The 14529-nt window shown below is 45.2% G+C and overlaps 1 protein-coding gene across 4 annotated transcripts in view; it reads left to right on the top strand.

Moving 5' to 3' along the window:
- CLEC16A (C-type lectin domain containing 16A) overlaps window positions 1-14529 on the top strand; it is an 88753-nt gene that overhangs the window by 8202 nt on the left and 66022 nt on the right. For 3 of the 4 annotated variants that reach the window (XR_010026236.1, XM_063143076.1, XM_063143074.1), the window contains exons 3-9: window positions 1745-1878; window positions 3175-3323; window positions 5242-5347; window positions 8722-8845; window positions 10742-10916; window positions 13278-13331; window positions 13990-14103. Coding sequence is in view for 3 of the 4 variants with exons in the window: in XM_063143076.1 (XP_062999146.1) it covers window positions 1745-1878; window positions 3175-3323; window positions 5242-5347; window positions 8722-8845; window positions 10742-10916; window positions 13278-13331; window positions 13990-14103 (856 nt within the window). In the remaining variant the exon portion in view is untranslated. The remainder of the gene's footprint in view (window positions 1-1744; window positions 1879-3174; window positions 3324-5241; window positions 5348-8721; window positions 8846-10741; window positions 10917-13277; window positions 13332-13989; window positions 14104-14529) is intronic. The other variant, XM_063143075.1, reaches the window with a different exon arrangement.

Raw genomic sequence — 14529 nt, forward strand, 5'->3', positions numbered from 1 at the left:
ACCCCGGAAGTGCAGAGTATCTAACAAGTCGACTCTTGCTCCTTGCAGCTTATGTGCCTTCATCTGTTTTAGAGCCAACCAAGGTCCTGTATAAGCCAGCACCAGTAATAGCAGAATAAAACAATTTTGGGTGGGGTTTTTTAAGACAAAGGACATGACCTGAAGGACACTTAAATAGTCATAATATGAGAATTGAGCAAATTGCCAAATTAAAGAGCCTAAAATAGGCACATACAAAATCACCCAGGTGGACCTCATGGATCCTCCTCCCTCTGATATACAGGGTGGCATCTCCTAGAACCGTGGACTAATCTCTGAATTCCAGTGTTAAGCCCACGATGCTATAATATATAGAACCTATTTACAATGTTTGCGTTCCAAAAGTTTTTTTCTTATTGACGCAGAAAAGCTGCTCGTCACTCCTGCTTGTGTTTGATAAATTCAGTTTCAAGAGACCAAGGCTGTGATCCTTTGCGTGTGTAGACAGAAAAAACTCCTACAACTCTCTCTACTCCCTAGTCAGTGTATTTCTGTCTAAACGTGCATAGCTGAAATCTTTAACCTGCTTACCAAAGAGTAAAACATAGACTCATAGAATCATAGAGTTGGAAAGGGCCTACAAGGCCATCAAATCCAACCACGTCAGTAGAACTTACTACTGTAGTATTGTTTGGCACATGCAGGCTTGACAAGCAGATTTTGGGGGGACTCGGGGGACTGCAGGGAGGAGAAGGAGGAAAGTCCTGTCATATGAGTGGACTTTTGCTTATTTGGCGTTAGATTCTGCCCATAACATTTAGTTGCTCTCAGAAAACAGCGGTTTAAAGCTGCACTCCTGTGCACACTTACTTGACAGTGGGTGCGTTCACACAACACTCCAACCCATTGTGGGTGACTAGCCATGCACTCTGAGATGTTTTATGAACAATCCCCGTGCGTGATTTGTGCTCCCAACAGATGCCCCCCCCAAGTGCATTAGCAGCTCCCCCCTCACCCCATATGCCAGATTTGTGGGATACCATTAAAGGCAGCAAATTATCTATTATAATTTGGGTTTTCTGCCTCTGGCGCCAGCGTCTTGGCCCATCTCTAGCAATCCCCCACATGCCTTCTTGGGTGATTCTGGTCCCTGGGGACTGTACTGCCTGCCCTTCCTAAATGTTGAATTGTTCTAATAATTCCAGAAAACAGGGCTTTCTGGTTTCATTTTTATTTTGTTTTTATGAGCTGTTTTATTTTGTTTTTATTAGCAGTTACAAAACCTCAAAGTAATTAGAAATGAAACCAGACATATAAAAACATCCCTATGTCTGTAACACGATCAGTTACATCACAAAGTTTGTCTTTCTCCTGGCAAAAGTACAGTAAGAAAGGGCAGAGATCTATAGAATTAACCTTGCAATCTATGCATGCTTGCTTGGAGTAACTCTTGTTGGCCAGTTCACACGAATGGAGAAGGAAAAGAAGCCTTTGTAGCTTATTTTCCTGCCTCTCGCTGGGTTCAGATGACACAACGAACTACACCTGGCAAGGGTGATTATGGTAATCATTCAGGGCTGGAAAATAAGCTACAAGGGCTTCTTTTCCTTCCCTGATTAAGTGAACCCAGCCGCTGCCTTCAAGAGGATTTACTCCCCAGTAATAGTGCTTTATTGCAGCCTAAACATTTTACAAATAAGTAAGAATGATTTCTTCAAGTCCAATATAGCCAACAAGTCAGTAACAACTTTGGATGGTATTCTAGCTTTTTCTTGGAGAAGAACATGTTCGTGTTCTTTTTGAACATTCTGCGTCAGAAGTCTGGCCGTTACGTGTGTGTGCAGCTCCTGCAAACCTTGAACATCCTCTTTGAGAATATTAGTCATGAAACCTCTCTCTGTAAGTATGCATACCTCGTGTTGTCTTTCACTAAACTGCTTCATTCTGTTCTTGCAACCCTAAACCTTTACTGCCTGCATTTTACTATGGGGTAGGAGGTGCTATGTGGCTATGGTGCTCTGTAGTTGTCCTGAAGGTTGTGGGATCGAGACCTGCATTGGATAGTCATTTCCGGTCTGTTCTGCTACAAGTTAGGGCCCTGTTGGGAGGGATGAGGAATCTAACAGAAGGGTATAAAACTGTTTTAAATAAAAGTACCAAGTTTGTTTGTTTATTTATTTATTTATTACATTTTTATACCGCCCAATAGCCGAAGCTCTCTGGGCGGTTCACAAAAAAGTTCTGGAGTGGGGTGTATTCTGGAGCCTATAGAAATGGTTCTGGCTCTGTTTGACTGCTTCATTTTATTAAACTGCTCTCTCTGATCCGTTTGCACATCCTAACAACAGTGGGTTAACAAACCATGGATTGTTGGAAAGACGCACAGGAGCGAGCCTGTGTGCTGGGGTGACCATAGATATTTTTATCTCGGTGGGAGCAGGTGGGTGACAGGGAACCAGCGTTCACCGTCCCATGTGACTTTTCAGCAGTCCATGGTTTGTTAACCCACAGTTGTTACAAAGTGCGAACTGGGTCAGCGTGTGGGGCCACATGCCCACTCTTCTCCCCTCCTTATGCACGTGCCCCTAATAGCCAGTCTGTCTGAAACAGGTAACCTGCGTTTGCTCAGACTAGGGTACAGATCATGAAGGCTTAGTAGAACTTCAAATTCTTAGCTGCCAAGGTTTTGTGATATATATTTGCTGTTTCTTTATTCAGAACAATAAATATCAAATGTCCTTTGAAAGATATTGATGGTGAGGGGAAATGCATGGAATTTGAAAGAGGCCTTTCTTCATTGCTCATATTTTCAACTTACTGTGTTCCTTCTATCTGGAAGAAGCTTGTCAATTGTGTAGCTGAGACCTGTTAGTTTTCCACTTTAAAACAGGCTCTGTTGCCAGGCTAAAATTTCTCTTAGGATGGAGAATCAGAAGTGAGTAAATAAGACAGCAGAATAAATCTCTGTGCAGACTTTTCTGATTGAATATGCTTCTACCAGATGTGATCGGCCCTTTCATAGGAGCCTTCCTAGTGTCTCTGTTCACCTTCTTCCTAATTGGATGTCACATTGGTGAGCATCTTTTAAAAATACTGGGTTGGTTTCACGAAATGTTGCTTGCTAGAATGCTATGTGTAACTCTTCCATGGATTAAAACATTTGTGCTGATTACAGATATACTTTTTCTCTCTCAGACTATCTGCTTTCAAACAACTATGTAAATTCTATCATCGTGCACAAATTTGACTTCTCGGATGAAGAGATCATGGCGTACTATATTTCATTCTTGAAAACGCTTTCTCTGAAACTCAACAATCACACAGTTCATTTCTTTTACAATGAGGTAAGCAGCAGTAACCCATTTCAGATTAAATGAAAACTTTCTGACTTGTGAGATAATACTGAATGATCCCAGGCAAATCGGCCCATTCTTTAAGAGCGCAGTCTTACTCTCTTTCCCCAAAAGAACTGCCTTCCACTGAGCCAGGCCACGGGTCCATCCAGCCCAGTATTGTCAACACTGACTGGCAGCAATGGCTCTCCAGGGTTCCAGGCAGAAGATTTTGCCTGTCGATGCCAGGGATCAAACCTGGGTCTCTCTCTGCGTGCAAAGCAGAGGTTCTGCCGCTGAGCGGAACTGCCTTTTTTCTGAACTTCGTGCCTGAGCGTAGAGGCCTCCTGAGCTTGTCTGAGCCGGACATTCCATAAATGGGTTCCTACCACAGAAAAAGCCCCCTTCCCCGTCTCCCTAGTCTCTGAAGAAACATAAGAAGGTGCCTTCTCTCAGGTCAGGCTGTTTGTCCACCCGGACCATTATTCTGCTCCGAATGGCTTTCCAGAGCCTTGTCAGAGATGTCTGTTTGATGGGCAGTGAATAGGGTTATTGGAATAGCTTAATTACCAACTTTAAATCTGTGTGTATATATAATTTGTTTATTTATTACATTTTTATACCACCCACTAGCCGAAGCTCTCTGGGCGGTTCACAAAAATTAAAATCATGAAAAGCACAACAAAACAACCAACAGTCTAAAAACACAAATACAAAATACAATATAAAAAGCACGACCAGGATAAAACCACACAGCAGAAATTGATATAGATTAAAATACGGAATTAAAACAGCAAAGTTTAAATTTAAGTTAAAATTAAGTGTTAAAATACTGAGAGAATAAAAAGGTCTTCAGCTGGCGACGAAAGGAGTACAGTGTAGGCGCCAGGCGGACCTCTCTGGGGAGCTCATTCCACAGCCGGGGTGCCACAGCAGAGAAGGCCCTCCTCCTAGTAGCCACCTGCCTCACTTCCTTTGGCAGGAGCTCATGGAGAAGGACCCCTGTGGAAACCTGCTACTATAGTTATGTGTTATCAGTTGTCACTATATTTTTGATATAATAGAGGTCAAATGTCGGGAGAGGAGCCATTTCAAAGTAAGACAGAACAAACAAACAAATAAAAACCTACTGCATCAATGTGCTAAAAAATAACAAAACGAGGCAAAACTGGAACATTTGTTCAATAAATAGTGTTCTCCCCCCACATTCCTGTTTGTGTTTGCATACGAAGGTGCGAACGGGCCAAGCCCCAGTCAAAATTGAAGCAAAATGAAATTCTTGCCCATGCAAGTCATAGGGTTTGGAGACTAGAGAGCTGCTTCCTGGGAAAAGTGGCTTTAGAGTAGAGATTTACAGGGCATTGTTCGCACGGAGGTCTTTCGGAAGGCCGTTGCCAGCATAAGGGGGCAGCAGCGGAGAAAGGGAGATCTATCAGGGAGCAGGAGGCCTTTGGACAGCTGAGGCTGGTGGAGCCACGCTAGGAAATGTCAGAGGAAGACAGAAGAATAGAGAGAAAGAGTCCATGGAGGGTTGCAAAGGTAACATGAGAAGCTTGGGCAGGATCCGGAGTGGACAGGAAACAGGTGTAGCTTGTAATGAGGGGGGCATCCTCCAGTCACAGCATCCTGAGGTCACAGCAGTGAGAGGTGAACAACTTTGGTGGCTGAATGAGCGGACGGAGGTGAGGCAATGGAAGAACAAGGTGAGAGGTGACCAGGGCATGGACCAGAATTTTCACTGAAGGGGCAGAGGAAGGGCTGTATTTTTGTAAAGGGCGAATTAATTTTTAGGGTGGTTTTTTTTTTAAACTCCTAGCTGTCTTATGCTGCAGAGACTATTCCATTTCTCTTGGAAATAGAGTGCATTGAGGGACAGGCTATAAATGCACAAAAGAAATAAGATCTACAGCTCAGCTGTCTTCTTTTTCAGCATACAAATGATTTTGCCTTGTACACAGAGGCCATTAAATTCTTCAACCACCCAGAAAGCATGGTCAGGATTGCAGTCAGAACGATAACTTTAAACGTCTACAAAGGTAAGTTTTCCTAAATCTGTAGGCTGGGAGCAGTTAGTGCTCAGGCTAAAGACATTGTAAATAGTTAAGCTGGAGCGTGGCTTTAGCGTTGCAACTTGGTTTTGAAGGTGTAACTGAGACAGAATAGTCTCATAGATTCACCAAGACAAAGTTTGATAGAGCAAAGCTGCGTCTTACAAGATGGGTTTTACTACTGCAGAAACCTTTGATCTCCAAAAAGACCCTTCTGAATCGTGATTTGCTTCTCAATATTGAAAAAGAATTAAAGGGGTAATAAATTCAGACTGTGTGCACGTCAGAGAATACATAGCAGTAGCCACTAGAGGTCATTCTTAGCTAGAAGATGTGTGCTTAGATACACACACATGGGCTAAAGACTCATTCTTTAGACATGCTGAAAATAACTTTACGTTGCATGCTCAAAATCTGAATCTCTTGCCTTGAATATTGTCTGTGTCTCCTTTCTCTCTCTCTCATATATATATTTACATATCTATGTATATGTATATATATAAAACTTTGTTCATCAGTGAAGAAAAAGTCTGTGTGCTCTAGAGTAGAATTCAGCAGAATGTTCCTCGTTGTAGAAAATATGGGCCATGCTTACCTTCCCGAGAAACAATTGTGAGGCCACGGATGAGGAATTAATTTTCAACTAGCTAACTTGGCCATCGAGTTCCTGTGGCCAGGATCTAAGCAGGGATGCAGCTGAGGAGAAGGGGGTGCTTTGGACTGTTATTTTTTTTGCAACAGCATCTCCTGCTCCACATAGAAAACTGCTCTCAGAAAACGAGCTGGATTAATAGAAGTATAGCTTCCAAATCACGTGAGGTCCTGGTTCCTCTCTATTCGACCCTGGTTAGGCCTCATCTAGAGTATTGCGTCCAGTTCTGGGCTCCACAATTCAAGAAGGATGCAGACAAGCTGGAGCGTGTCCAGAGGAGGGCAACCAGGATGATCAGAGGTCTAGAAACAAAGCCCTATGAAGAGAGACTGAAACAACTGGGCATGTTTAGCCTAGAGAAGAGAAGATTGAGGGTAGACATGAGAGCACTCTTCAAATACTTAAAAGGTTGTCCCACAGAGGAGGGCCAGGATCTCTTCTCGATCCTCCCCGAGTGCAGGACACGGAATAACGGGCTCAAGTTAAAGGAAGCCTGATTCCAGCTGGACATCAGGAAAAACTTTCTGACCGTTAGAGCAGTCTGACAATGGAACCAGTTACCTAGGGAGGTCATGGGCTCTCCCACATTAGAGGCCTTCAAGAGGCAGCTGGACAACCACCTGTCAGGGATGCTTTAGGGTGGATTCCTGCGTTGAGCAGGGGGTTGGACTCGATGGCCTTGTAGGCCCCTTCCAACTCTATTCTATGATTCTATGTATGTGCGCACTCACGACCTTGAATGACCTAAATAGCTCTGTGGATCCTGGGCGCATCTTCAGTAGGTTTTACACATCAGCAGGGGGCGGAATTCTGATGACATTTAAACGCTGAATCTCTCTGCAGCACCTTCTTCAGCTCCAATGCCATCAAATAACTTGAATTCCTGTGGAGCTTTTGAGATTTTACTTCAGTTGCTTTTCCTCCTCCCCTTCCCCCATCATTCAGGCAGCTCTTTAGAAATAAAATGGGTTATTTTTATTTGAGCTTAGTCCCCAGCATCACCGCAGGTTCCTCCCAAAGTGTGCCACAATTAGACTATGGAAAAGAGCAAGCTGGAGTTCATTTCCTTGGTCGATTAAATGTCTGATGCAATACTAAAGATAAGCCTTGTGACTCAAGGAACTTTTTATCCATCTTTTGGAGCAAAACGGCAGATGGACTGAAGGCTTTATAAAGATGCAGGAAGGCTTTGCACTCTATGTCCCAAATATTTATTTATTTATTACATTTCTATACCGCCCCATAGCCGAAGCTCTCTGGGCGGTTTACAAAAGTTAAAAACAGTGAACATTAAAAAGTCTACAAAATTTAAAACCATCAAAAACATAAAAACAACAGTATAAAAACAACAGTATCTAAAAACAACCATTCTGGGGTCCGTTAAAAACAAACAAACTCAGCGTTGCTAAATGCTGTTAAATGCCCAGGAGAAGAGAAAAGTCTTGACCTGGCGCCGAAAAGATAACAGTGTTGGTGCCAGGCGAGCCTCATCGTGGAGATCATTCCACAATTGGGGGGCCACCACTGAAAAGGCCCTCTCCCTTGTTGCCATCCTCCGAGCTTCCCTCGGAGTAGGCACTCGGAGGAGGACCTTAGATGTTGAATATCAAATAACAGAGCTGAAATTTCACCACATTTCCCATGAGCTGAGTTGCTGCTTGTGGGTATTCCCAATCACTTGGTCAGCCTATAAGGTGCCACCAGGCTCCCTGTGCTGCTTTTCCTCCTCTGATGAACGCTCCGTACTGTCTGAACCCCATGTCTAAAACGCGGCTCTTCTGGGCCCCTTGTTTCAGAGGAGTGGCCCGGCCCTCTGTTCTCTGGTAGTTGTGCTATTGATTTCCGTTCCATAATCCAGTCCGCTAAGGACTGAAGTTCAGGCAAGCCTCATTGGGAACTGACAAGCGTACACTTCAGGGTGAAAATGTTACTGAATTGAGCAGTGGTTTCCAGACTCTTGTTCTGGGCTCCCCTGAGCTTCCTCAAAAGCCTCTCAGGGCCTGTCCAGTGCTCGCTGTGAGCTGAGTGCGTGCTCTAGGACACGCCCCAGGCGTCTCTTTGGGGCACTCGGGGCTGCTGTGGCACAGGTTCCTCGGTGTGCAAAAGGTTGTCTAAAGGTTGCCCCATCTTGAGTTTGGGTGCTGTTGTGCCACGTGTGTGTGTGGGGGGGGGCTCCCGTTGCATGGTTTTCTCCTGCTCTCTCTTTCTAACTCTGTCTCTTCTAGCCTAGATGCTTCCTGCTTTCTCTGCTGAACCCTTTGGAGGACGCCACGCCTTCCCAGTTCCTAACTCTGTTAACCATTGTCTGTTTTTTGTTCCCTTTTGCCTTTTCTTCACTGATGATTCCCTGTGTCCCTTAACGCAGTGTCATGTAAGTCACTTTGACTTTTCAGCCTTATTGCTTTTATTCTTGTACTGTTGTCAATTCCCTAGAAAGCCAGGGATGGCCTTGACCGTGATACATTCCACCGGCTGTTCTCAGCGCTTTTATGATTGACTTGTTAACGCTCTTGAAGGAGTGTTTGCTTTACATATAGATATTTGTAATCTGACAAACTGTCAGCATAAACCAGCATAAAATAAAACTGGTCTGGGGTGCACTACTGAAAGCCAACCTACAGAAAGGAATTCCTTTTTAAAGAAGTATACTTGTTTTTGTTCTTCCTCCTCTTTTGGAAAAGGGTGTTTTAAATACATTTTTCCCCTTCAGTGGACAACCAGCCAATGCTGCACTACATTCGCGATAAAACTGCCGTCCCGTACTTCTCCAATCTTGTCTGGTTTATTGGGAGTCACGTGATAGAATTGGATAACTGCGTACAAACTGATGAAGAGTAAGACCTTTTTATTACTGTGGCTAAGTCATTGCAAGAAGGAAAGGGATCTTAAATGTATGTCTTGTAATATGTGATGTCTGCATAAAGCCTCAGTTATACATGCCCTAGTTACATCCAGGCTTATTCTAAATGGCAGCCCCACACACCCTGCGAGCACCACGGCTTCACCGTGGGTTAAATAACCCATGGTAGGCTGTCATGTCATGCAAAGTGGCAGCGTGTGTGGTTCTGTATGGTCTCCATTTTACAGTTTAAATTGTACTGGTGGGTGGGGTGAGAAAACCCAGTGGGGGGGGGATTTCTTCGGATGTTCTATGGATGCCTCAAATTGGGTCGCATCCTCTGGCACCAGGTCAAACCATTTTGCTGGACATTGAGGGGTGCCAATTCTCTTGTGGGTGACTGCAGCATCTTTGACCACTGTGGGGAAATTGGTGGCCATGGAGGAGATCCATTTGGGAGGGAAGCTCCAGGCACAGCTGGGAAAGGCCCCTTTCTGAAACGTTTCCAGTTAACGTAGTCACTAGTGAGCCAGGCGGACCCTGATCTGACTCTGCACACGGCAGTTTGCTGTGTTCCCGTGCTGTGTTCCCGTCAGCTGTTCATAGCCGGGGGTGAGGCTGATTTTCACTTTGGTTCCGTTGCCTGCAAGGCACATCTCAACTTTTAATCAAGCAGATGGGGATCTCTTTTGGACCCAGAAATCTCAGTTCTCCATTAAAATGCTGATGAAATACATTTAAAAAAGGAGATTTGGCTAGTTATTTACAAATTATGAAATTAGTCATAGGGGAGGACTACAAGACTGTCTTGACTAATATTTCTATTAGCTCAATTTTTCCATTGTAAATACAATAAAGCGAGCCGTTTTTAGGGTTATAAAGAAGAAAGCAACAACTAACGCGTCGTCTCCCTCCCCCAGGCAGGGAACAACTACTAAGCTGCTTTTTTTAAAAAAAAAGGCAAGGAGGAAGCTGTTAATTAAGGGACAGTTTATTTATTTATTTATTTATTTAATTACATTTATATACCGCCCCACAGCCGAAGCTCTCTGGGCGGTTTACAACAATTAAAAATAGTAAACATTAAAAGTATACAAAAATTTAAAAAACATAAAAACAGTATAAAAACAACAGTATTTTAGAGCTTGTTCTAAGTCAGCCTTCCTCAACCTGGGGCGCTCCAGATGTGTTGGACTGCATCTCCCAGAATGCCCCAGCTGGCTGGGGCATTCTGGGAGTTGTAGTCCAACACATCTGGAGCGCCCCAGGTTGAGGAGGGCTGTTCTAAGTAATAAAGAAAAGGTTTCAAGGTTTTATGAGAAAAACAACGATATGTAAAGCGCTGTGTTAGAACCACCATTTAAAATCTGCTAAGAGTTGATTGTGGAAGAGCCGTGTTAAAGAGCCTTCAGCTGCAATTCTGACATGGGAGTAAACCCCACTGAAAACAGTAGGCGTGCATAGGATCACTCTGTTAATGTAGCAGCAACCCAAGTTAGGAGATGCTAAAGCAGGGGTAAGAACATCAGAAGAGCCCTGATACTGGATCAGACCAGAGGCCCGTCTAGTCCAGCACTCTGGTCACACAGGGGCCAAGCAGCTGTCGACCAGGAACCCATAAGCAGGACGCAAGTGCAATGGCACCTTCCCACCCCTGTTCCCCAGCGGCTGGTGTATCTAGGCTTTCTGCCCGCCAGACATTTTGGACTACAACACCCATCAGCCCAGCCGGCATGGCCCGTGGCGAGGATTTATGGGAACTGTAGTTCCAAACCTCTGGAGGGGACCAATTTACCTGTTACTTCACTATGAAAGGTGGGCTTTATAATGGGAAATAATTTAGTTTCGGATTTTTTTTTTAACAACGTCATTGTGTTCTCTTCCTTTGCAGGCACAGAAATCGGGGGAAGCTAAGTGACCTGGTAGCCGAACACCTTGATCATCTTCATTACCTTAACGACATCCTTATTATTAATTGTGAATTCTTAAACGAAGTGCTCACAGACCACTTACTGAATAGTCTCTTCCTGCCTCTCTATGTGTATTCGTTAGTCAATCAAGATAAGGTAAGGGATTGCCGTCTCTCCTATTTATTTGGAGCGTTTGCGTCCTGCTCCTCAGCCAAACAGATTCTCAGACCTGCCTACGTGCAATCGGTAAAGCAAGACAGTTGCTGCTGGCAGGCTTACAAGCCCAAAAAGACATGGCATGCAAGGAAAAAGGGAGGGGGAGGGAAGAGGAAAGTCTTGAGTCTTTCGGTAGGAGTTTATAGTTGTTTACTTTGCAAGGACTTAATTGTTCAGCTGCACCCTTGAGGCTACCAGAAATAACTTCATTAAACAAGCATTTCAGTTGGTCAGGAAGGTGCAGCTGTACGCTCTGACTTTAAAATACACTCAAACCTATAATTATCCTTGTGTAGCGAATTGTTCAAGAGAAGGAGACCCTCCGGTTCATGTCCAATACCTCACATTGCTTTTCGCAAGAAATTATGTGGAAATCATATGTATTATATTTTATTTAGTGTGATCCAGAGGGACAGGCGGGTAATAATAATAGTCATTGCTTTCCCTTTTAAGAGAAAAATGAGGGAGAAATAGTTCTTGGCATAACGATAAGGAACCTCCTCCTGCGTTTGACCTTGTGCAGCAAACGGAATGGAATTTCTGAACAGCTTCTCTTTTTCCCAAGAAATGCTGCAGGCTTTTTAGCAATGCACACGTGGGTTATTTTGAATGAGAGCTTCTGAGGCATCCTTGAAAATAAAGCCTTAATTGTTCTGTGGCCGAGTGGGCAAATAGTCAGGACGCCTCCCTGTCAAGAGAAATGACATCAGTTTCTCTCTGGGATGGTTGTTGGGAAGAAGGGCTTCTTCTGAGCCTCGGCTCTTAGTGACCAGGCAGGGGGGACGGGGGTGGGGGTGGGGGTTGGCTGGCTGCCGGAAACGTGAGGCGGATAAGCTCCTGCCCCCTCGTGTGGTAGATACTGGAGATCAAGGGCAAAGGAGGGCGGTTGCCTAGTGGCCTTCCCGAAGGCCTCTTGTTGGCTACTGGTGGACATTTTATTTATGTTTTGCGTGCGTTTATGCCACAGGAACATAGGAAGTTGTCTTACCCTGAGCCGGGTCCTTGATCTGTCTAGCCCAATATGGCTGACGCTGGCTAGCACTCACAGCTCTCTGTGGTTTCAGGCAGCAATTCTTCCATGCCTACCTGGAGATGCTGAATTGACCCTGCGACCTTCTGCCTGCAGAGCAGGGGCTGCTGTACGGCTGAGCTGCGGTCCCTGCACATCCCACCGTTCCTCCAAGGAGCTCAAGGTGGCACACGGCATACATGACGCATACATACACTTTATCCCCACAACTCTGTGAGGTCGGTTAGGTCAAGAGGTTGCGCCTCTCTTGAGACTGCGCGCAGTGAGCTTCGTGGCTGAGGAGGGATTTGAACCTGGGTTTCCCCAGTCCTCATCTGACACTCGCCCCCCGCCTACCCCAACCGGGTGCCCTCCATAGATGTGGGACTGCAACTCCCATGATTCCCAGCCAGCCCAGCCTCCCCTGACCCCTAGGAGGAGAGTGCTGGACTAGCTGGACCGTTTGCTTGATCCGTCAGGGCTCGTCTTGTGTTTCTAATTTTAGCTCCATGAAATCTCTATGTTCAGATGCCGTCTACCTCTGAATGTGAGGTGCTGGGGGGCGGGAATAGCAAGGCACGCCTGCTGCCTTCATGCCCCGGTTTTGGATGTCTTGAAGACACCTGGGAGTCCGCGGATGGACAAAGGATGCTTGCCTAGACTAGAGAGTCCTCTGCATCTCATCCAGCCAGGCAGTTCTCCGGTCCTCGGTGGACCTGGAGGACCCAATCTTGCCTTTGCATTCCTGCAGTGGGTGTGTGGCCTCCTAGATATTCAGGGGCCGCAGGCAGCTCTATCGCTGAGCCCCCCCTTAGCCACAGTCCTCCTGATGAACTCAGCCAGCTTGGTTGATTACAGAATCTGGGCCTGAACTCGAGAATATATGGAGGCGTGTTGATGGCATTAAGAGACCTGTTTTACCGGGACTTCTTTCGGGTTGCACAAATAAGCGAGGTTTATAAGTAGACTTGCTACACTGCAGTTCGTTTTAATTGTCTGATGCCTGGCCCTGTTTGAAGTATTGGCATCCATGCAAAACTCAGGGAATGAACGGGGCGGGCAGGGATCCAAAACACAGCCATTTCCCAGATTCCTGGGATCTCCGCATTCTCTTTAACTGGTTGTTGTTTGAGAGATATGGGGGATACAAAGCCAGAAACTTTTTCTTACCAAATTTATCACTGGAGACTTGCTTAGTTTTGTTTTTTAAGATGTTTATTTCTGCAATGGAAAGCAATACTAGCTGCTAATAAGCAGACTGACGGTCTTTCTCTTCATCCTTGGCTCCTCAGGGTGCAGAACGTCCGAAAATAAGCCTCCAGGTCTCTCTCTATCTATTGTCGCAAGTATGTGTTTAAATATCTTTGGCAGCATTTGATGAATTTCTGGGAATTTTCTTGTGATTCAGTGGTTGAGACAGATCATCACTGCTGCTATTTAACATTTCTATAGCGAGAGGCGGGGGCATTAAGAGTTTACAATGAGCAATTTTGGATGGTTTGGGGGACGGTGGAAGAGCAGACGCATCGAGAGGAAGATTATTTGGGCCTTTGTTAAAGGGTCAGGGCAGACTTGCAGAAGATACCGGTGGTATGCCTCAGAAAGGACTGTACCACTTCAGACTGCAGGTGGGAATCGCATGTTAGAATGCTCCCCCATAGTTAAAAACAAAATCCCCGGTATTGGAAAACTAGCACCTCAGCAAGAAGGCCAAGCTGGAACATTCCCTCATGTGCTATTTTCCACGGCAGAGAAGTATTAATGTGGGGGTGCATTCAGTTCCGTGACGCTTGCCTCCCAATGGCCCCAGCCTGGATTCCTAAGTGATATTTTCTTTACTGGACTGTATCATTCAATTTCTGCTTGGTGGAATTAGCCTAAAGAAATGAATCTTGTGAGGGGCGAGACGAATAAAGTTGGGAGAGGTGTTTGAGGCGTTTTCTGCAGTGGCTTTGTCGGTCCCATCCGAACCTGCTTCTCTGTTTCTCTGCCTTTTCTCCACAGATTTTCCTAATTATACATTATGCGCCTCTGGTGAACTCATTGGCTGAAGTCATTCTTAACGGAGACCTGTCAGTGTTTTTTTCAAAAGCCGAGCAAGATATCCAGAAAAGCTCGGTAAGTGTGAGCACCGTCCCTTCAGCCCTCTCGGGCGTCACAGGCCGGTGTGGTTGAGGCTCCCGTGTGTTTGCTTAGCAAGAATCGGGGTGTGCAATGAAGCTGCTTTATTTTTAGCCTTTTCTGGAGCCCAAAGGGTTGCTAGGTGACTTGTATTTGCTGTACTTCATCTTGATTTGTGCTTCTTCTTTTAAGCCAGAAGGTTGACCTAATCATGCATGCAAACTGAAAGATAAAAAAGATCTGTTACACGTGAAAATGATCTTGCCTTCACAGTACATGAGCTCATTCTATGTCTCACCCATTTTTTCTCTAAGTGGGTTCTGTTATTAGGAAATCTGTGGTCAGAAGATCACGGCCTTGTTGCGCTGCAGCAGTTTTGCTTCCACTGAAGCTATTTTGCAGAATTTAAGGGGGGGCTGAGGT

The sequence above is a fragment of the Elgaria multicarinata genome, chromosome 17, assembly GCF_023053635.1.
Source record: "Elgaria multicarinata webbii isolate HBS135686 ecotype San Diego chromosome 17, rElgMul1.1.pri, whole genome shotgun sequence".
NCBI classification, from domain to species: Eukaryota; Metazoa; Chordata; class Lepidosauria; order Squamata; family Anguidae; genus Elgaria; species Elgaria multicarinata.